This window comes from Salmo trutta, chromosome 24, assembly GCF_901001165.1.
Source record: "Salmo trutta chromosome 24, fSalTru1.1, whole genome shotgun sequence".
NCBI classification, from domain to species: Eukaryota; Metazoa; Chordata; class Actinopteri; order Salmoniformes; family Salmonidae; genus Salmo; species Salmo trutta.
Window position 1 is genome coordinate 50,125,733 of NC_042980.1, and position 22,265 is coordinate 50,147,997.

The 22,265-nt window shown below is 43.2% G+C and overlaps 1 protein-coding gene across 3 annotated transcripts in view; it reads right to left on the reverse strand.

The window, feature by feature from the left end:
* LOC115161463 (speckle-type POZ protein-like A) overlaps positions 1-19,870 on the reverse strand; it is a 33,466-nt gene extending 13,596 nt beyond the window's left edge. The window contains exons 1-6 of one of the 3 annotated variants that reach the window (XM_029712454.1): positions 19,636-19,870; positions 18,232-18,329; positions 3,226-3,346; positions 2,004-2,125; positions 1,712-1,863; positions 1,464-1,591 (exon numbers count right to left, since the gene is read on the reverse strand). In XM_029712454.1, coding sequence (XP_029568314.1) covers positions 1,464-1,591; positions 1,712-1,863; positions 2,004-2,125; positions 3,226-3,303 — 480 coding nt within the window. In that variant the 5' untranslated portion in view covers positions 3,304-3,346; positions 18,232-18,329; positions 19,636-19,870. Of the gene's footprint in view, positions 1-1,463; positions 1,592-1,711; positions 1,864-2,003; positions 2,126-3,225; positions 3,347-18,170; positions 18,330-19,635 lie in introns of all 3 variants that reach the window. The other 2 variants (XM_029712453.1, XM_029712455.1) reach the window with 2 other exon arrangements.
* Positions 19,871-22,265: the final 2,395 nt, after the last annotated feature.

Genomic DNA, 22,265 nt, shown 5'->3' on the forward strand with positions numbered 1-22,265 from the left:
AGGAAGTAGGAACTCAAAACACAGCAAGATTGCTAACTCTAAATATTATATCGTTGCTAAGTGAATTTAACATCCTACAAACCTTTCCAATGGTAGGCACATGGCCCACCCATCTCAATGACATACTGTTTGTAAAGTGCTGCCTTTTCCTCTATATTGACAGTTGAGGAATAACTGTTAAACTCACAAAGCAGTCTCTCTCTTTTTTAATGGTTTTAGACGTACAAATATGCCGGAACGTTGTGTAGCCTAATCACTGAAATTACCGGCTTCGGTAAAACGAGGGTAATGTCAGTGTCTGTAATTTTCAGTTTATCATCCCGGCTAATCGACAACATAACGTTGGACTGGCCACAGACGGTAACAATCTTTAATCTCTCAGCTACAATACATTCACCTATACTGCAATACATTCACCTATACTGCAATACATTCACCTATACTGCAATACATTCACCTATACTACAATACATGTACGATGTCGACTCAATACATTCATGATTTGGAGAGAACTTCCTTCGAATAGTTAGTTTCAGTATGGAGTTGTTAATGACTAAATGAGTTAAATGTTCATATTGGAGAAGTATCGCCATTAAAACAGAAGAGAAAACACATTGTAATCCAACTAATTAATTAACTTCCTGAAACGCCTAATTAAATGACAAGAGACCTTCCATCTCCAATTTGAATCTAATTTGTTTATAAAATTGCCAATTTCACCGAAAATGTTAGACCTTGTTGCAAACCATGTCAGGCAAACTGGCACTTATTCCTAGAAGTATTCGGTTAATTTCAAATTGATTGGACACTTCATTTACCTGGACCCTCCAAAGTTACGTCCCAGAAAACACTTATTGTTCTGGACACATTCTACTGTGTGTGTGTGTGTGTGTGTGTGTGTGTGTGTGTGTGTGTGAGTGTGTGTGTGCGTGCGTGTGTAACAGTGATACTGTGTGTGTGTGTGTGTGTAACAGTGATACTGTGTGTGTGTGTGTAACAGTGATACTGTGTGTGTGTGTGTGTGTGTGTGTGTGTGTGTGTGTGTGTGTGTGTGTGTAACAGTGATACTGTGTGTGTGTGTGTGTAACAGTGATACTGTGTGTGTAACAGTGATACTGTGTGTGTGTGTGTGTGTGTGTAACAGTGATACTGTGTGTGTGTGTGTGTGTGTGTGTGTGTAACAGCGATACTGTGTGTGTGTGTGTGTGTGTGTGTAACAGCGATACTGTGTGTGTGTGTGTGTGTGTGTGTAACAGCGATACTGTGTGTGTGTGTGTGTGTAACAGCGATACTGTGTGTGTGTGTGTGTGTGTAACAGCGATACTGTGTGTGTGTGTGTGTGTAACAGCGATACTGTGTGTGTGTGTAACAGCGATACTGTGTGTGTGTGTGTGTAACAGCGATACTGTGTGTGTGTGTGTGTGTGTGTGTAACAGTGATACTGTGTCCATGGAGACCGTTACCTCACAGAACAGGGTGAGTTTGTCGTCAGGTAACAGCCCGTTGCCTTCATCAAGCAGGAAATCTCTTCTAATGAACTTCTTGAAGCCCCAGTCCTTCCCCTGGACAAACCGATAGGCTCTTTGGCTTTCTGCAGCGAGGAGGAAGAATCCACAACACAGTGTCTATAAGGCTCTAACTAGGAGAATACAGGAATAGTATGTGATTTCCTTTAAGTAATATAGTTGTAGACGGTCTGTCTGTTACTAACCCATAGCTTTAGTCTCTTCTCTTTTAGTGTTCAATAAGGAAAACTTGAACTTTGCTCTGACTTCACTTTTTGGACAACTAACAAGAAGTAAATACAACGACAGATAATCTTTGCTTTCATCATCCAGTCCTTTTGGGTTGACTCTCAGACACCTGGGCAGGAAACAGAGGAACAGAATAGTTCTGGTACAGGCAGATCCACTCAGAATTACCCACAGACACGTTTCCTGACATAAAGCATTGACGCTATAATGAATTAATGACAGTTTTAATTCAGTAAATGTAAAGTTTACCATTTCATTTTGTCGTTGGGTCCAGAGGAGAAGGTGGAACTCTTTAAAACCTCCCCCATCTCCTCTCTACAGAAACTGAAGTTATTGATGGTCCACATGTAGGAGAACTTGACTACTTTTACCTGAAACAAAAAGGCAACAATCACAACGCTTCCATCCATTTCAAAAGACAGCCTGTGATGTTGACAAGCAAAAATAAAACATCTAATACAGAAAGAGAAAAATGCCAAAATGAAATATAAAGCCAAACAATCAATGGTGATAAGCAGACCTAGTGAACTAATCTAACCTAGATTTCTGCCATGGGCGGACAGCGGGCACACATCCAGACAGACAGGAGACAGGCGGGCGGACAGCAGGCACACATCCAGACAGACAGGCGGGCGGACAGCGGGCACACATCCAGACAGACAGGAGACAGGCGGGCGGACAGCAGGCACACATCCAGACAGACAGGCGGGCGGACAGCGGGCACACATCCAGACAGACAGGAGACAGGCGGGCGGACAGCAGGCACACATCCAGACAGACAGGCAGGCGGACAGCGGGCACACATCCAGACAGACAGGCGGGCGGACAGCGGGCACACATCCAGACAGACAGGCGGGCGGACAGCGGGCACACATCCAGACAGACAGGCGGGCGGACAGCGGGCACACATCCAGACAGACAGGCGGGCGGACAGCGGGCACACATCCAGACAGACAGGAGACAGGCGGGCGGACAGCGGGCACACATCCAGACAGACAGGAGACAGGCGGGCGGACAGCGGGCACACATCCAGACAGACAGGAGACAGGCGGGCGGACAGCGGGCACACATCCAGACAGACTGGAGACAGGACAGCAGGCACACATCCAGACAGACAGGAGACAGACAGGCGGACAGCGGGCACACATCCAGACAGACAGGAGACAGGCGGGCGGACAGCGGGCACACATCCAGACAGACAGGAGACAGACAGGCGGACAGCGGGCACACATCCAGACAAACAGGAGACAGGCGGGCGGACAGCGGGCACACATCCAGACAGACAGGAGACAGACAGGCGGACAGCGGGTACACATCCAGACAGACAGGAGACAGGCGGGCGGACAGCGGGCACACATCCAGACAGACAGGAGACAGGACAGTGGGGACAGCGGGCACACATCCAGACAGAGGCGGGCAGAGAGACAGGAGACAGGCGGGCAGAGAGACAGTCAGAAACAGGCACCCCTACCTGTGTGTAACACCAGCTCTCTGCCACAGGTCCAGTAGACATGTCCCCTGGTGGAGGAGGGGTAGGAACCCGTGACATGGCCAGCTTCCCCTTCAGCAGCAGCTTTAACACTTAACCTTTCCTACAGGGGAGCAGAGGAGCGGTTAGGCCTAATAAACAACCTTCTAAACCCAACATCAGCCTGGGCCCCCAGCACTGCATTACCACATCAGCCTGGGCCCCCTGCAATCCATTACCACATCAGCCTGGGCCCCCTGCACTGCATTACCACATCAGCCTGGGCCCCCAGCACTGCATTACCACATCAGCCTGGGCCCCCAGCACTGCATTACCACATCAGCCTGGGCCCCCAGCACTGCATTACCACATCAGCCTGGGCCCCCAGCACTGCATTACCACATCAGCCTGGGCCCCCAGCACTGCATCACCACGTCAGCCTGGGCCCCCAGCACTGCATCACCACGTCAGCCTGGGCCCCCAGCACTGCATCACCACGTCAGCCTGGGCCCCCAGCACTGCATCACCACGTCAGCCTGGGCCCCCAGCACTGCATCACCACGTCAGCCTGGGCCCCCAGCACTACATTACCACATCAGCCTGGGCCCCCAGCACTGCATTACCACATCAGCCTGGGCCCCCAGCACTGCATCACCACATCAGCCTGGGCCCCCAGCACTGCATCACCACATCAGCCTGGGCCCCCAGCACTGCATCACCACATCAGCCTGGGCCCCCAGCACTGCATCACCACATCAGCCTGGGCCCCCAGCACTGCATTACCACATCAGCCTGGGCCCCCAGCACTGCATTACCACATCAGCCTGGGCCCCCAGCACTGCATTACCATATCAGATGAAGTCACAAAATTCTACTGAAACCAGGTTAGAGGTTAAGGAACAAGGGCGATAGAGGGGGAGGAGAGAGATGGCACTGGGAAACAACAGGGAAACATTTTCATATATTTCTGACTGTTTGTACAAGGCAGTCCAGATTAGAGATGTGGCAGTCCAGATTAGAGATGTGGCAGTCCAGATTAGAGATGTGGCAGTCCAGATTAGAGATGTGGCAGTCCAGATTAGAGATGTGGCAGTCAGAGCATTTTGTCAGCTAGTGATGGTCAAGCAAATAACTGCCGGTCTCACTGTAATTGACCGTTAATTAACATAAACACATTTAGCATCTCTGTCTGCCACTGATGCAGACCTTTGGAACGTCTACATTATAAAGTCTAAATCTATTTAATATAGCCTACACCTTCAAAGGTCTAAAGAAACATGATATTAAGAAAATGTAGCCTCTCTCAGAAGAACAGAATAATAATTCAGTCTTCCTGATGTTAGGTCCTAATATGGCTATGCCATATGGCTGTGGGCTAAACTAGTTCATTTAGCAGGTCCTGATATGGCTGTGCCATATGGCTGTGGGCTAAACTAGTTCATTTAGCAGGCAAGATTTGCTTAGAATTCCATGGCATTATTTCATAGTAAAAACAATGCAATTGAACATGGCTGAATAAAATAGAAAGGATACTTTCTCCCAACCGATTTCCGAGTGAGTGGACACATGGGGCTGCTCTGTGTTAAGCAGTTAACATAGAAACAGGTCCGCCTATAAGCTTTATTTTGAGTTATTTATGCAACTTTAATTGTGATACAAATGTTAGGCTATATGTTTGATTTTTAATACATTGTAAGGCTGCACGATGCGACTAATGAGGATTTGGAAAAAGTCTGATGAAAGGCATGAGCTCTGCTCTGTTTCTTACGCAGGCAGCACACACGCCATCAGTCTCTCATTCATAATTTGACAAGCACTCGATAGTATTCTCACCCATCAGACGATTCTCAATTTAATCTGGTCTTTACATATAGCCTACTAATATATGTGTGGAATATATAAACCTAATCAGTAGCCTTCTCTCCTAACCAGTAGCCTTCTCTCCTAACCAGTAGCCTTCTCTCCTAACCAGTAGCCTTCTCTCGAATAGCAACTGGGGGTTACGGGCGGTTAAGGTCTCAATATGCCAGGTAGGCTACACCACTTGTAAAGAAGATTAAAGTGCTTCATTTTAAGAATTTAGTCATAAATATAGTAGCTAAGAGAAAGCTGGCATCTTCTTTTAAAGAAGTCAAACCTCTGTTTTCACACGTGATGACTGGGTGTATAAGAACACGATTCACTACACTCCGTAGGCTATGGGCTCTCCGACCATGTTCCCCAAAAAAATTATTTGCCACATGCACCGAATACAACATGAAATGCTTACTTACAAGCCCTTAACCAACAATGCAGTACTGGTCCCGTGTGGCTCAGTTGGTAGAGCATGGTGTTTGCAACGCCAGGGTTGTGGGTTCGATTCCCACGGGGGATCAGTACGGGGGTAAAAATGTAGGAAATGTAGGAAATGTATGCATTCACTACTGTAAGTCGCTCTGGATAAGAACGTCTGCTAAATGACTAAAATGTAAGATAGAGTTAAGAAAATATTTCCTACATAAAATTCAAAGTAACACTAAAATAATACCGAGCCTATATACAGGGGGTACCGGTAACGAGTTAATGTGCAGGGGTAAAGATTAGTCGAAGTAATATGTACAGTACAACATATGGAATCATGGAGTAACCAAAAAAGTGTTAAACAAATCAAAATATATTTCATATTTTAGATTGTTCAAAGTAGCAACACTGACAGCGTTGCACACTCTTGGCATTCTCTCAACCAGCTTCACCTGGAATGCTTTTCCAATAGTCTTGAAGGAGTTCCCACATATGCTTTTCCTTCACTTGGCGGTCCAACTCATCCAAAACCATCTCAATTGGGTTGAGGTTGGCTGATTGTGGAGGCCAGGTCATCTGATGCAGCACTCCATCACTCTCCTTCTTGGTCAAATAGCCCTTACACAGCCTGGAGATGTGTTGAGTCATTGTCCTGTTGAAAAACAAATGATAGTCCCACTAAGCGCAAACCAGATGGGATGGCCTCTCAGCTGTGGTAGCCATGCTGGTTAAGTGTGCCTTGAATTTTAAATAAATCACTGACAGTGTCACCAGCAAAGCACCCCAAACACCATTACACCTTCTCCATGCTTCACGGTGGGAACTACACATGCAGAGATCATCCATTCACCTACTGCGCATCTCACAAAGACACGGCGGTTGGAACCAAAAATCTCACATTTGGACTCAGACCAAAAGACAGATTTCCACCGGTCTAATGCCCATTGCTTGTGTTTCCTGGCCCAAGCAAGTCTATCCTTCTTATTGGTGTCCCTTAGTAGTAGTGGTTTCTTTGCAGTAATTCGACCATGAAGGCCTGATTCACTCAGTCTCCTCTGAACAGTTGATGTTGAGATGTGTCTGCTACTTGAACTCTGAAGCATTTATTTGTGCTGCAATTTCTGAGGCTGGTAACTCTAATGAACTTATCCTCTGCAGGAGAGGTAACTCTGGGTCTTCCTTTCCTGTGGCGGTCCTCATGAGAGCCAGTTTCATCATAGCGCTTTATAGTTTTTGCGATTGCACTTGAAGAAACATTAAAAGTTCTTGAAATTTTCCAGATTGTCTGACCATGTCGTAAAGTAATGGACTGTCGTTTCTCTTTGCTTATTTGAGCTGTTCTTGCCATAATATGGACTTGGTCCATTACCAAATAGGGCCATCTTCTGTATATCACCCCTACCATGTCACAACACAACTGATTGGCTCAAATGCAGTAAGGAAAGAAATTCCACAAATTAACAAGGCACACCTCATGAAGCTGGTTGACAGCATGCCAAGTGTGTGCAAAGCTGTCAATTATTATATTTTGAATTTTATTTAACTAGGCAAGTCAGTTAAAAACAAATTCTTATTTACAATGACTGCCTACCCAAACCCTAACCCAGACGACGCCGGGCCAATTGTGCGGCGCCCTATCGGACTCCCAATCACAGCCGGTTGTGATACAGCCTGGAATCGAACCAGGGTCTGTAATGACACCTCTAGCACTGAGATGCAGTGCCTTAGACCACTGCACCACTCAGGAGCCCCATCAAGGCAAAGGGTGGCTACTTTGAAGAATCTGAAATATAAAATAGATTTAGATTTGTTTAACACTTTTTTGGATACAACATGATTCCAGATGTGTTATTTTATAATTTTGATGTTTTCACTACAATGTAGAAAATAGTTATACATGAAAAAAAATTGTTTCAATGGAATGAGTAGGTGTCCAAACTTTTGACTGGTACTGTACATCGGTAGTGGTAAAGTGGCTATGCATGGGTTGGGGGGGGGTGTCAATGTAAATAGTCCATGTGGCCATTTGATTAACTGTTCAGCAGTCTTTTGGCTTGGAGGGTAGAAGCTTTTAAGGAGCCGTTTGGACCTACACTTGGCGGTCCCGTACTGCTCGCCGTGCGGTATCAGAGAGAACAGTCTATGACTAGAGCGGCTGGAGTCTGACAAATTAAGACCTTCCTCTGACACCGCCTGGTACAGAGGTCCTGGATGACAGAAAGTTTGGCCCCAGTGATGTACTGGGCTGTATGTACTACCCTTGGTAGTGCCTTGCGGTCAGATGCTGAGCAGTTGCCATACCAGGCGGGGATGCAACCAGTCAGGATGCTCTCGATGGTGCATTTGTACAACTTTGAGGATCTGAGAACCCATGCCAAGTCTTTTCAGTCTCGTGATGGGGAATAGGCGTTGTCGCGACCCTCTTCACGACTGTCTTGGTGTGTTTGGACTATGAACGTTTGTTGGTGATGTGGACACCAAGGAACTTGAAGCTCTCGACCTGCTGGAAGTTTACATACACTTAGGTTGGAGTCATTAAAACTCGTTTTTCAACCACTCCACAAATTTCTTGTTAACCAACTATAGTTTTGGCAAGTCGGTTAGGACATCTACTTTGTGCATTACACAAGTCATTTTTCCAACAATTGTTCATAGAGATTATTTCACTTATCACAATTCCAGTGGGTCAGAAGTTAACATACACTAAGTTGACTGTGCCTTTAAACAGCTTGGAGAATTCCAGAAAATGATGTCATGGCTTTAGAAGCTTCTGATAGGCTAATTGACATCATTTGAGTCAATTGGAGGTGTACCTGTGGATGCATCTCAAGTCCTACCCTCAAACTCAGTGCCTCTTTGAAAATCAAAACCTCGGGGGGAAAAAAATATACAGACCTCCACAAGTCTGGTTCATCCTTGGGAGCAATTTCCCAACATCTGAAGGAACCACGTTCATCTGTACAAACCATAGTACGCAAGTATAAACACCATGGGACCACGCAGCCGTCATACCGCTCAGGAAGGAGACGCGTTCTGTCTCCTAGAGATGAAAGTAATCCCAGAACAGCAGCAAACGACCTTGTGAAGATGCTGGAGGAAACGGGTACAAAAGTATCTATATCCACAGTAAAACGAGTCTTTATCGACACAACCTGAAAGGCTGCACAGCAAGGAAGAAGCCACTGCTCCAAAACCGCCATAAAAAAGCCAGTCTACATTTTGCAACTGCACACGGGGACAAAGATCGTACTTTTTGGAGAAATGTCCTCTGGTCTGATGAAACAAAAATATAACTGTTTGACCATAATGACCATCGTTATGTTTGGAGGAAAAAGGGGGAGGCTTGCGAGCCGAAGAACACCATCCCAAACGTGAAGCACGGGGGTGGCAGCATCATGTTGTGGGGGTGCTTTGCTGCAGGAGGGACTGGTGCACTTCACAAAATAGATGGCATCATGTGCCAGGAAAATTATGTGGATATATTGAAGCAACATCTCAAGACATCAGTCAGGAAGTTAAAGCTTGGTCGCAAATGGGTCTTCCAGATGGACAATGACCCCAAGCATACTTCCAAAGTTGTGGCAAAATGGCTTAAGGACAACAAGGTCAAGGTATTGGAGTGGCCATCACAAAGCCCTGACCTCAATCCTATAGAACATTCGTGGGCAGAACTGAAAAAGCGTGTGCGGAGGCCTATAAACCTGACTCAGTTACACCAGTTCTGCCAGGAGGAATGGGCCAAAATTCACCCAACTTATTGTGGGAAGCTTGTGGAAGGCTACCCGAAACATTTGACCCAAGTTAAACAATTTTAAGGCAATGCTACCAAATACTAATTGAGTGTATGTAAACTTCTGACCCACTGGGAATGTAATGAAAGAAATAAAAGCTGAAATAAATCACTCTCTAGTATTATTCTGACATTTCACATTCTTAAAATAAAGTGGTGATCCTAACTGACTTAAGACAGGCTATTTTTACTAGGATTAAATGTCAGGAATTGTGAAAAACTGAGTTTAAATGTATTTGGCTTAGGTGTATGTGGACTTCAACTGTACGTACAGTCACTGTGGGGACAATGTCATCAATGCACTTATTGATGAAGCCGGTGACTGAGGTGGTGTACTCCTCAATGTCATCGGATGAATCCCGGAACATATTCCAGTCTGTGCAGCAAAACAGTTCTGTAGCTTAGCATCTGTGTCATCTGACCACTTCTGTATTGAGCAAGTCACTGGTACTTCCTGCTTTAGTTTTTGCAGGAATCAGGAGGATAGAATTATGGTCAGATTTGCCAAATGGAGGGCGAGGGAGAGCTTTGTACGCATCGCTGTGTGTGAAGTAAAGGTGGTCTAGTTGTTTTTTCTCCCTCTGGTTGCACATGTGGTAGAAGTGAGGTAAAAAGGACTTAAGTTTTCCTGCATTAAAGTCCCCGGCCACTAGGAGCAGCACCTCTGGACGAGCATTTTCTTGTTTGCTTATGGCCTTATAGATTACTACGGAAAATACAGATAAATAAAACTCTTTGTAAATAGTGTGGTCAACAGCTTATCATGAGGTATTCTAACGCAGGTGAACAAAACCGAGACTTCTTGGGCCTATAGGCTACGTTTGCAGATTTGGCCACTTCAGTAGCGATACCAACCTTATCAAAACACATAGGCCTATGAGCTAGACTACATGATGCATGCGACTGATTTTGAATGGACCATTATCCTGCACCTGTTAGAACAGTCTCCGTTTCTATGTTTGAGCTGCTTTTGAAAGCAAAAGTCAAGTTGAAAACATTGGCATTGTTGAATTAGATTTTCATAACGGCAAGCTAGGACTGATGGTTTGGTTAGCTATACTAGCTCGTCCGTTTAGTTACCACGGCCACTACTGTAGCTATCTAATAAACTTGCAAGCTTCTTCAATGGATGTTGAACACATTTCTACCTGCAAATTAACACATTTCTAGCGGCAAATGCGTTAAATTATAGCCATGGTATAAAATGCAACTCCACTAGCACATCGTGGAACACACCTTCCATGTCGCTCATTATTTTCCATAGAACGCAATGCCCCTGTTGACTATCCCTTTGTTATTTTGTTTATCTTGAATGTGTTTTTTCACTTTATCAGTTACATATGGTAATGAATTGAGTCAGTTCCTGTGAGAGTTGGGATATACAGCACCTTCAGAAAGTATTCACACCACTTGACTTGTCCAAATGTTGTGTTATGGACTGAATATAAAAATGGATTAAATTGAGATGTGTGTAGGCCAGTAACACAAATACCCCATATTGTCAAAGCGGAATTATGTTTACACATTTTTACAAATTAATTAAAAATGATTTTTGAATGACTACCTCATATCTGTACACCACACAGAGATAATTGTAAGGTCCCTCAGTCGAGCAGTGAATTTCTAACAGATTCAACCACAAAGACCAGGGAGGTTTTTCAACGCCTTGCAAAGCACACCTATTGGTAGATGTGTAATATTTTTTTTTAAAGCAGACATTGAATATCCCTTTGGGAAACGGGGATACCTAGTCAGTTGGAAAGGGAAACGGGGATACCTAGTCAGTTGGAAAGGGAAACGGGGATACCTAGTCAGTTGGAAAGGGAAACGGGGGGATACCTAGTCAGTTGGAAAGGGAAACGGGGGGATACCTAGTCAGTTGGAAAGGGAAACGGGGGGATACCTAGTCAGTTGGAAAGGGAAACGGGGGGATACCTAGTCAGTTGGAAAGGGAAACGGGGGGATACCTAGTCAGTTGGAAAGGGAAACGGGGGGATACCTAGTCAGTTGGAAAGGGAAACGGGGATACACCTAGTCAGTTGGAAAGGGAAACGGGGATACCTAGTCAGTTGTACAACTGAATTCATTCAACTGAAATGTGTCTTCCACATTTAACCCTCTGAATCAGAGAGGTGGGGGGGGGCTGCCTTACAATCGACATCCACATCTTCAGTGCCCGGGGAACCGTGGGTTAACTGCCTTGCTCAGGGCCCGGGGAACAGTGGGTTAACTGCCTTGCTCAGGGCCCGGGGAACAGTGGGTTAACTGCCTTGCTCAGGGGCAGAACAGCAGATTTTTGCCTTGTCAGCTCGGGATTCGATCTTTTCGGTTACTGGTCCCACGCTCCTACCCGCCAGGCTACCCAAGCATGGTGAAGTCATTAATTACACTTTGGATGGTGTATCAATACGCCCAGTCACTACAAAGACACAGGTTTCGTTCCTAACTCAGTTGCCAGAGAGGAAGGAAACCATTCCGGGATTTCACCATGAGGCCAATGGTGACTTTAAAAACAGAGTTTAATGGCTGTGATAGGAGAAAACAGAGGATGGATCAACAACATTGTAGTTACTCCACAATACTAACCTAATTGACAGAGTGAAAAGGAAGCCTGTACAGAATAAAAATATTCCAAAACATGCATCCTGTTTGCAACAAGGCACTAAAGTAAAACTGCAAAAAAATGTGGCAAAGATATGAACTTTATGTCCTGAACAAAAAAGTGTTATATTTGGGGCAAATCCAACACATCACTTAGTACCATGCTTCATATTTTCAAGCATGGTGGTGGTTGCATTATGTTAAAACACAATGCCAAATATACACTGGAGATGAATTCACCTTTCAGCAGGACAATAACCTAAAACACAAGGCCAAATCTACACTGGAGATGAATTCACCTTTCAGCAGGACAATAACCTAAAACACAAGGCCAAATCTACACTGGAGTTGATTGCCAAGATGACATTGAATGTTCCTGAGTTGCCTAGTTACGGTTTAGACTTAAACTGGCGTGAAAATCTATGGCAAGACTTCAAAATGGCAGCCTAGCAATGATCAACAACTTGACAGAGTTTGAATAATATTTTTAAGAATGTGCAAATATAGTGCAATCCAGATATTTAAAGCTCTTAGCCTTACCCAGAAAGACTCACAGCTGTAATCGCTACCAAAGGTGATTCTAACAGGTATTGACTCAGGGATAGGAATAATTATGTAATCAAGATATTAGCATTATATTTTTCATAGATATTTAACACATTTTAGAATTTTTCTTCCACTTTGACTTCATAGTATTGTGTTGATCGTTAAAAAAAGATGCCACCTAGTAACAAAATGTGGAAAAGCCAAGGAGCGGGAACCCTTTCTGAAGGCACCTGGTTGTCCAGCCCTAGTCTTTATCGCCCTGATGAAGGCTGTTATAGACACAACACGTCTGTGTTTTTGATTTTTTATTCTTGCCATGCATAAGCCGTAAAACAATACAGGCTTTTACATTTTTCCACTACATGAGAGTGCCTTGATTACGTCTGTAAGTTTGTTTGCACAAAGGTTTTTCAGACATTGTTTGCTATCCAGCATCAACTTCTTGTTGATCTATAGTATTTCATGATCAAAGACCTCACAGATTTACTGTAAATCCAAAGAACCTCTCCTGTGTCTCTGCATTCGCAATGATGTCAGAGTACGTTTGGTAGGCTAATAATGACCATCAGAGTGCAGTTTTGGAGAAGCCTAGTTAACATGTTTGGGGTAGGGGGCAGTATTGAGAATTTTGGAAAAAATATGTTCCCATTTTTAACTGCCTCCTACACCAACTCAGAAGCTAGAATATGCATATTATTGTTCAGGTTTGGATAGAAAACACTCTGAATTTTCTAAAACTGTTTGAATGGTGTCTGTGAGTATAACAGAACTCCTATGGCAGGCAAAAACCTGACAAGGTTTCAAGCAGGAAGTACCCTGTCTGACAAGGAGTCGTGCGTCTTGCATCTTTTTATTGAAAAGTAAGGATCTTAGCTGTAACGTGACAATTCCCAGGGCTCCAATAGGCTCTCAGAGCCCGCGAAATAACTGAAGGTTTACGAGGGAGCCTCAGGTTGAAACAGATTATCGCCTTTTGTAAGTGGATGCTCCGAGGACCTTTGAATGATGCGCGTGCATGAGTCGCTTCTGAGGAGAAATTTTATTCGGCTGTTTAGGCTCAATGCATACTCCCGGTCGGAATATTATCACTTCTCTACGACATAAATGGCATAAAAATTGGTTTTAAACAGCGGTTGACATGCTTCGAAGTACGGTAATGGAATATTTAGACATTTTTGACACGCCAATGCGCCATGCGCGAGACCGGGAAGAAGCATTCTAGAACTCACGAACAAAACGTCGCTGTTTGGATATAACGATGGATTATTTGGGACCAAACCTACATTTGTTATTGAAGTAGAAGTCCTGGCAGTGTATTCTGATGAAGAACAAGAAAGGTAAGAACATTTTTCTTATAGGAAATGTGATTTTGGTGGAGGCTGACCTGGGTGGGTATCTAAATAGCTAGCCCTGTAATGCCGGGCTATGTACTTAGATTATTGCAAAATGTGCTTCATCCGAAAAGCTATTTTAAAATCGGACATATCGAGTGCATAGAGGAGTAATGTATCTATAATTCTTAAAATAATTGTTATGCTTTTTGTGAACGTTTATCGTGAGTAATTTAGCAAACTGTTAGTAAATTCAACGGAAGTTTGCCGGGGGTTATGCGTTTTCTGAACGTCACATGCTAATGCAAAAAGCTGTTTTTTGATATAAATATGAACTTGATTGAACAGACATGCATGTATTGTATAACACAATGTCCTAGGTGTGTCATCTGATGAAGATCATCAAAGGTTAGTGCTGCATTTAGCTGTGGTTTGGGTTTATGTGACATGATATGCTAGCTTGAAAAATGGCTGTCTGATTTTTTCTGGCTGGGCACTCTGCTGACATAATCTAATGTTTTGCTTTCGTTGTAAAGCCTTTTTGAAATCGGACAGTGGGGTTAGATTAACGAGATTCTTGTCTTTAAATAGCTGTAAAATAGTCATATGTTTGAGAAATTGAAGTAATAGTATTTCTAACGATTCAAAAATCGCGCCACTGGAATTTCAGTAGCTGTTACGTAGGTGGGACGAAATCGTCCCACATACCCCAGAGAGGTTAACGGTCAAGTGGAATTTGACACCAGTGACTCATGACTGCCGGTGTGGCAGTAACACGGTCACCGTAACAACACTAGCCCAGACCACGTTACAGGAGCACTATTACTGTCCTAACGCACTAAGCTATACCACCATTAAATATCCTTCCTCACAAAAATGTGCACTTCTTCACTTCCCTGATCTGAAAGGAAATGAATGGGAAAATAAATATGGTGGAAACTCACTCTAGCCAATTATTTTAGATTTGTGTGAATTAGTGAACGAGTGCGAACTTCAGGAGAAAGAAGATTATTATTGGGACGCGTTGCACGACCCGTCTCAACAGTCTCATCGTCTAGCTGTGTTTCATGTCTCAACAGTCTCATCATCTAGCTGTGTTTCATGTCTCAACAGTCTCATCATCTAGCTGTGTTTCATGTCTCAACAGTCTCATCGTCTAGCTGTGTTTCATGCCTCAACAGTCTCATCATCTAGCTGTGTTTCATGTCTCAACAGTCTCATCGTCTAGCTGTGTTTCATGTCTCAACAGTCTCATCGTCTAGCTGTGTTTCATGTCTCAACAGTCTCATCGTCTAGCTGTGTTTCATGTCTCAACAGTCTCATCATCTAGCTGTGTTTCATGTCTCAGTCTCATCTAGCTGTGTTTCATGTATCAGTCTCATGTCTCAGTCTCATCGTCTAGCTGTGTTTCATGTCTCAACAGTCTCATCATCTAGCTGTGTTTCATGCCTCAACAGTCTCATCATCTAGCTGTGTTTCATGCCTCAACAGTCTCATCATCTAGCTGTGTTTCATGTCTCAGTCTCATCGTCTAGCTGTGTTTCATGTCTCAACAGTCTCATCATCTAGCTGTGTTTCATGTCTCAACAGTCTCATCATCTAGCTGTGTTTCATGTCTCAGTCTCATCTAGCTGTGTTTCATGTATCAGTCTCATCGTCTAGCTGTGTTTCATGTCTCAGTCTCATCGTCTAGCTGTGTTTCATGTCTCAACAGTCTCATCGTCTAGCTGTGTTTCATGCCTCAACAGTCTCATCATCTAGCTGTGTTTCATGCCTCAACAGTCTCATCATCTAGCTGTGTTTCATGTCTCAACAGTCTCATCATCTAGCTGTGTTTCATGTCTCAGTCTCATCGTCTAGCTGTGTTTCATGTCTCAACAGTCTCATCATCTAGCTGTGTTTCATGCCTCAACAGTCTCATCATCTAGCTGTGTTTCATGTCTCAACAGTCTCATCATCTAGCTGTGTTTCATGTCTCAACAGTCTCATCATCTAGCTGTGTTTCATGTCTCAGTCTCATCATCTAGCTGTGTTTCATGCCTCAACAGTCTCATCACCTAGCTGTGTTTCATGCCTCAACAGTCTCATCGTCTAGCTGTGTTTCATGTCTCAACAGTCTCATCGTCTAGCTGTGTTTCATGTCTCAACAGTCTCATCATCTAGCTGTGTTTCATGTCTCAACAGCTCTGGAAGACAACACTGACGTTGAGCTGCCCTGTGTCAACTGAAACTTTCAAACTTCTGCTTGCTTCTTACCTGCCCGGGCATACTATTCTAATTTATACTGGTGAGGACAACAAAACACACCCATCACCCCTAACCCTTCTAATTTAGACTGGTGAGGATAGAATCCAAACACACCCATCATCCCTAACCCTTCTAATTTAGACTGGTGAGGATAGAATCCAAACACACCCATCATGCCTAACCCTTCTAATTTATACTGGTGAGGATAGAATCCAAACACACCCACCATCCCTAACCCTTCTAATTTATACTGGTGAGGATAGAATCCAAACACACCCATCATCCCTACAGTCTCAACAGTCTCATCGTCTAGCTGTGTTTCATGTCTCAACAGTCTCATCATCTAGCTGTGTTTCATGTCTCAGTCTCATCTAGCTGTGTTTCATGTATCAGTCTCATCGTCTAGCTGTGTTTCATGTCTCAGTCTCATCGTCTAGCTGTGTTTCATGTCTCAACAGTCTCATCATCTAGCTGTGTTTCATGCCTCAACAGTCTCATCATCTAGCTGTGTTTCATGCCTCAACAGTCTCATCATCTAGCTGTGTTTCATGTCTCAACAGTCTCATCATCTAGCTGTGTTTCATGTCTCAGTCTCATCGTCTAGCTGTGTTTCATGTCTCAACAGTCTCATCACCTAGCTGTGTTTCATGCCTCAACAGTCTCATCATCTAGCTGTGTTTCATGCCTCAACAGTCTCATCATCTAGCTGTGTTTCATGTCTCAACAGTCTCATCATCTAGCTGTGTTTCATGTCTCAACAGTCTCATCATCTAGCTGTGTTTCATGTCTCAACAGTCTCATCATCTAGCTGTGTTTCATGTCTCAACAGTCTCATCATCTAGCTGTGTTTCATGTCTCAGTCTCATCTAGCCGTGTTTCATGTATCAGTCTCATCGTCTAGCTGTGTTTCATGTCTCAACAGTCTCATCGTCTAGCTGTGTTTCATGTCTCAACAGTCTCATCGTCTAGCTGTGTTTCATGCCTCAACAGTCTCATCATCTAGCTGTGTTTCATGCCTCAACAGTCTCATCATCTAGCTGTGTTTCATGTCTCAACAGTCTCATCATCTAGCTGTGTTTCATGTCTCAGTCTCATCGTCTAGCTGTGTTTCATGTCTCAACAGTCTCATCATCTAGCTGTGTTTCATGCCTCAACAGTCTCATCATCTAGCTGTGTTTCATGCCTCAACAGTCTCATCATCTAGCTGTGTTTCATGTCTCAACAGTCTCATCATCTAGCTGTGTTTCATGTCTCAACAGTCTCATCATCTAGCTGTGTTTCATGTCTCAGTCTCATCATCTAGCTGTGTTTCATGCCTCAACAGTCTCATCATCTAGCTGTGTTTCATGCCTCAACAGTCTCATCGTGTAGCTGTGTTTCATGTCTCAACAGTCTCATCGTCTAGCTGTGTTTCATGTCTCAACAGTCTCATCGTCTAGCTGTGTTTCATGTCTCAACAGTCTCATCATCTAGCTGTGTTTCATGTCTCAACAGCTCTGGAAGACAACACTGACGTTGAGCTGCCCTGTGTCAACTGAAACTTTCAAACTTCTGCTTGCTTCTTACCTGCCCGGGCATACTATTCTAATTTATACTGGTGAGGACAACAAAACACACCCATCACCCCTAACCCTTCTAATTTAGACTGGTGAGGATAGAATCCAAACACACCCATCATCCCTAACCCTTCTAATTTAGACTGGTGAGGATAGAATCCAAACACACCCACCATCCCTAACCCTTCTAATTTATACTGGTGAGGATAGAATCCAAACACAGCCATCATGCCTAACCCTTCTAATTTAGACTGGTGAGGATAGAATCCAAACACACCCATCATCCCTAACCCTTCTAATTTATACTGGTGAGGATAGAATCCAAACACACCCACCATCCCTAACCCTTCTAATTTATACTGGTGAGGATAGAATCCAAAGACACCCATCATCCCTAACCCTTCTAATTTATACTGGTGAGGATAGAATCCAAACACACCCATCATCCCTAACCCTTCTAATTTAGACTGGTGAGGATAGAATCCAAATCCACCAGAGTATGAATAACTTGATATGCATTGTAACATATCCACTACGTTTCTATCATGACGTTAAGTTGGTAAGAAATCAGACCTGTCGAACTTGTACTGTACTCACCAGCAGATGTTGATAGGAATGCTTATATTTCATGCTATTGATGGGAATCCCATGTACGCACCTCTCAGGACGAGTGATCAAAGTAATGGTTAGAGATCAGAGTTCCCTAGGACCTAGGTTATCACTGACTGCTTCATGGTGCTGTCTAGAGATCCCACTCTGAGGAAAGAACATAACCAACAATTAGACACTTGTTGGGACCAATCAAAAATCAGTTGGATGTAAACCCTTTTGTCGTCTGGGCCTGAACAGAAGTGACTTTCAAAAAGCAGCATTGTCCTGACATGGCTACAGATCAACCAACACCCTGATAACAGCCAACAGAAATAATGTCAGAATAAGATAAATCTATTCCATATATATATATCTTGTCATATCTCTTAGAAGCATATAGGACTTGTCAAATGACACAGCTGTAGTCTGATGTTTTGGAGCAAGCTAGGTAGCTAACGTTACTGGATGTAAGCTCTCAAAATGTTCACTTAATGTTTACCTGGGATCCCACATAAAACATAATTGTAGCTAAGAGCTTTATGAATGTCAGTTGGTGAAATGTGAGAATTAGTTTGCTTTATAAGTGCGACATCTTTCAAACAAAACTAGCTAGTTAACTAGCCATCTCGGGTGAGTTAGTCGCGCATAGCTAGCCAGCTAAGGACCGGTCTCTTATCATTACTGACATGTCAGCTAGCAATATAGCCGGCTAGTTTATCTTTGTTAATCCTTTTGTTTTAGGACAAACGTATTTGCTGTCCGCCTACGGTTAATTTGACAATATGCAGCCAGAAGATGTCATCTTTATTTGGCCCAGAATCGGTGCTGAGGTTGTTTGTGTTGGCTAGCTAACGTTAGCTGTTTTGAAGCTAACGTTAAATCAGCAAGATTGAAAATAGCTAGCTAGACTGCCCTCTAAGTAGTTAGAACTAGCTAGCTTGCTAAATGTTTGGTAAACTGTATTATGACTATGTACTGTAGTATAGCTTCACGCTAGCTAACGTCTAAATAGTTGATTCCTCTGCGAGATAGCTATCAAAACTCCAACTAAATAACTGATTAAATAACTGGTTAAATAACTGGTTGACTAACTTAACGTTAACAATAACATGGTGGCACAACTAATGGCTAACTGGGAAGTATAGTTAGCTAGCGTTAGCGTACACTGTTATGCTTGACCAGGCCTGGCTAGCTAACAGTAGCTTAAAAATCACTGTTGCTAATCTAATTGGTCAATATCAAGCTTGGAAACAAAGGCGCTTCAGCATATTCTCCTTGAAAAACACTGGTGTTACCAACTACCATTGGTACACTAGTTACAGATGCTCAAATACAAACACAATGATTGGTAACTGAACTACAATACTTGTTCGATAATGTTTTAGGGTTAGGGTCCAACGAAATGCTTATTCTAATGGAAAAGGTTAGCTAGCTAGGGGAAATGGAAAAATACAATGTTTTGACTACGAACCTTTCATTTCCATGCTTCCACTAAATGCAACGAATCGTATCTCAGCCATTCATTTCACCATCAGTTATTTTGCTAAACAATGTAAAACTGCGTTTGAAACATTCTAGATACGTAAGATGTATAGCTATATGATTTTCAAAGTCTACCATGCTAGGCTAGTTGTAGCCTTGTGTGGTGGCGACAGATCAACTAGCTTCTCCCTGCAGACAACGCGTGCGCTGTAGTTGTAAATGGCAAACTTCCTGGTCTCATCAGCAGATGATTTCTGTGGTGTGTTTTATTTACCCTGCTCTGCTCTGCCGCTTTCACAACAACTGGGAACCACGGAAAATACAAGGTCAAATCATGACGTCAGTGATGTTCAGGTCGGGAAGTTGGAGCTCTAGAAAGAGACCCGAGTTCCCGAGATGGAAATCCGAGTTGGATGACCGACCGTTCAAATCGATTTTTTCCCAGTCGGATGTCGCTTTTTACGAGTTCCCTATTGTTTTGAACGCACTGGAGTCGGAAGTCGGAGATTTCAGAGTTCCCAGTTGTTCTGAACGCGGCATCACTCAGTGGAGGGAAAAGTACTCAATTGTCAATTTTTAATTAATTTATTTTATTTCACCTTTATTTAACTAGGTAGGCTAGCTGAGAACAAGTTCTCATTTACAACTGCGACCTGGCCAAGATAAAGCAAAGCAGTGCGACAAAAAACAACAACACAGAGTTACACGGAATAAACAAAACATACAGTCAATAATACAGTAGAAAAATCTATAAACAGTGTGTGCAAATGGAGTAAGGAGGTAAGACAATAAATAGGCCATAGTAGCGAAGTAATTACAATTTAGTAAATTAACACTGGAGTGATAGATGTACAGGAAATGACGTGCAAGTAGAAATACTGGTGTGCAAAAGAGCAAAAAAGTAAATAAAAACAACATGGGAATGAGGTAGGTAGATTGGATGGGCTATTTACAGATGGGCTGTGTACCTTGCAGCGATCGGTAAACTGCTCAGATAGCTGATGCTTAAAGTTAGTGAGGGAGATATGTCTCCAACTTCAGCGATTTTTGCAATTCGTTCCAGTCATTGGCAGTGTACTTGAGTAAAAGTAAACATACCGTAATAGAACATGACTCAAGTAAAAGTGAAATTCACCAAATAAAATACTCCTTAAGTAAAAGTGCAAAATGATTTGGTTTTAAATGTACTTAAGTGTCGTGTCTTTGGCTATGCCGGATTAAGTGATATGACATGCTAACTTATAAAAGGATTTCTCTGTAATTAATATTACCTGATTAAGCTAATCATGTAAATGTAATTAACTAGAAAGTCGGGGCACCACGGAAGAACGTTTATAGAGCCGTTATCTTCCGAATAAACTCTTAAAATACTTAGTAATATTTTACATCGATAGCAGTCAATATTAACCCTTATCTTATTTTCAGTCTCATAATGAAAGTTGTAAATTCTTGGTTATCTTCACGAACCCTGGCTAACAAGTTGAATCAGCAATACAAAATTGGGTTTAATTATTTATTTACTAAATACCTAACTAATCACACAGAATTACAAATACACAGAACACCAATGATGTCATACAGAAAACGTCCCGGTGGACAAACCTGGTTACACAAAGGAAAGGGGGTTGGGCTTGAATGAAAGAGCGGGAAGATTTAGGAACAAAGAAACAGCAGCTATGCTATCGTAAATACATTATCTTATGCATTCTAAATTACCGCCCATTTGGAAAAGGAAAATGCAATAAATATTTACTCTGAGCTGCGCTTCGGTAGATTGGTCGTAGATGCTGGCCGGGTTGGCCAACAGATCTTCCTGTAGTGGAAGAATGTCAATGGTGGTAAATTGGATACGTGGTGGTATCTTCGTCTGGTTGTTAGACTGGATCCGTCGTCCGTCCTTTCCTAGCCCACGTTAGCAGCGGCTAACTCAACGGCTAGGAAGTATCACTTCTGTAGTGAATAAGCTCAAAGTTCATACCAGTTCATACCATAACTCACGCCGAGGTTGGCTTAGTTCTGTCCTTTGTATGGTTTAGTTAACATGTGTGTCCTTCTAACGTAGAGGCTGCAGACCTCACGTGCTGGAACTACTGGTTATCTTTTCATCAAAGGCTTATATAGTGGAGAGGGGGAAAGGAGGTGTTTCATCGTTTATAAACCCTGTCTCTTCACAGGGTTGGGCCACTGATCGAGCAGGGCACTTTCCTTATGAAAACCCAATTCTCTCATTTGGAAGCTAAAATTACATTTAATCTCCTAACAAACAATTTCAATATCAAACATTTCAATTGCATAACAATTCCATGTGACTCTGATAACTAGAGGGTGTATACTTTCTCAGGTACAGTTTATGTCGTCCTGTCATCAATCATAATGTCCCAGATAACAATGAACTGACCTCCATACTCACTACGTTATCAAGCATATTTCCAACTGGTTTTATTACCAAAATATGGTTCCTTTTCCCCATTTGTTTGATGTTCCCAGACTCTCTATATTTAACACAGGCTATTCAAGTCCTTCAGTAGGGTCAGAGAGAGAGGGGAAGGGAGAAAGGTATTTATGGGGGGGTCATAAACCTTACCCACAGGCCAACGTCATGACAGTCCCCCCATGTTG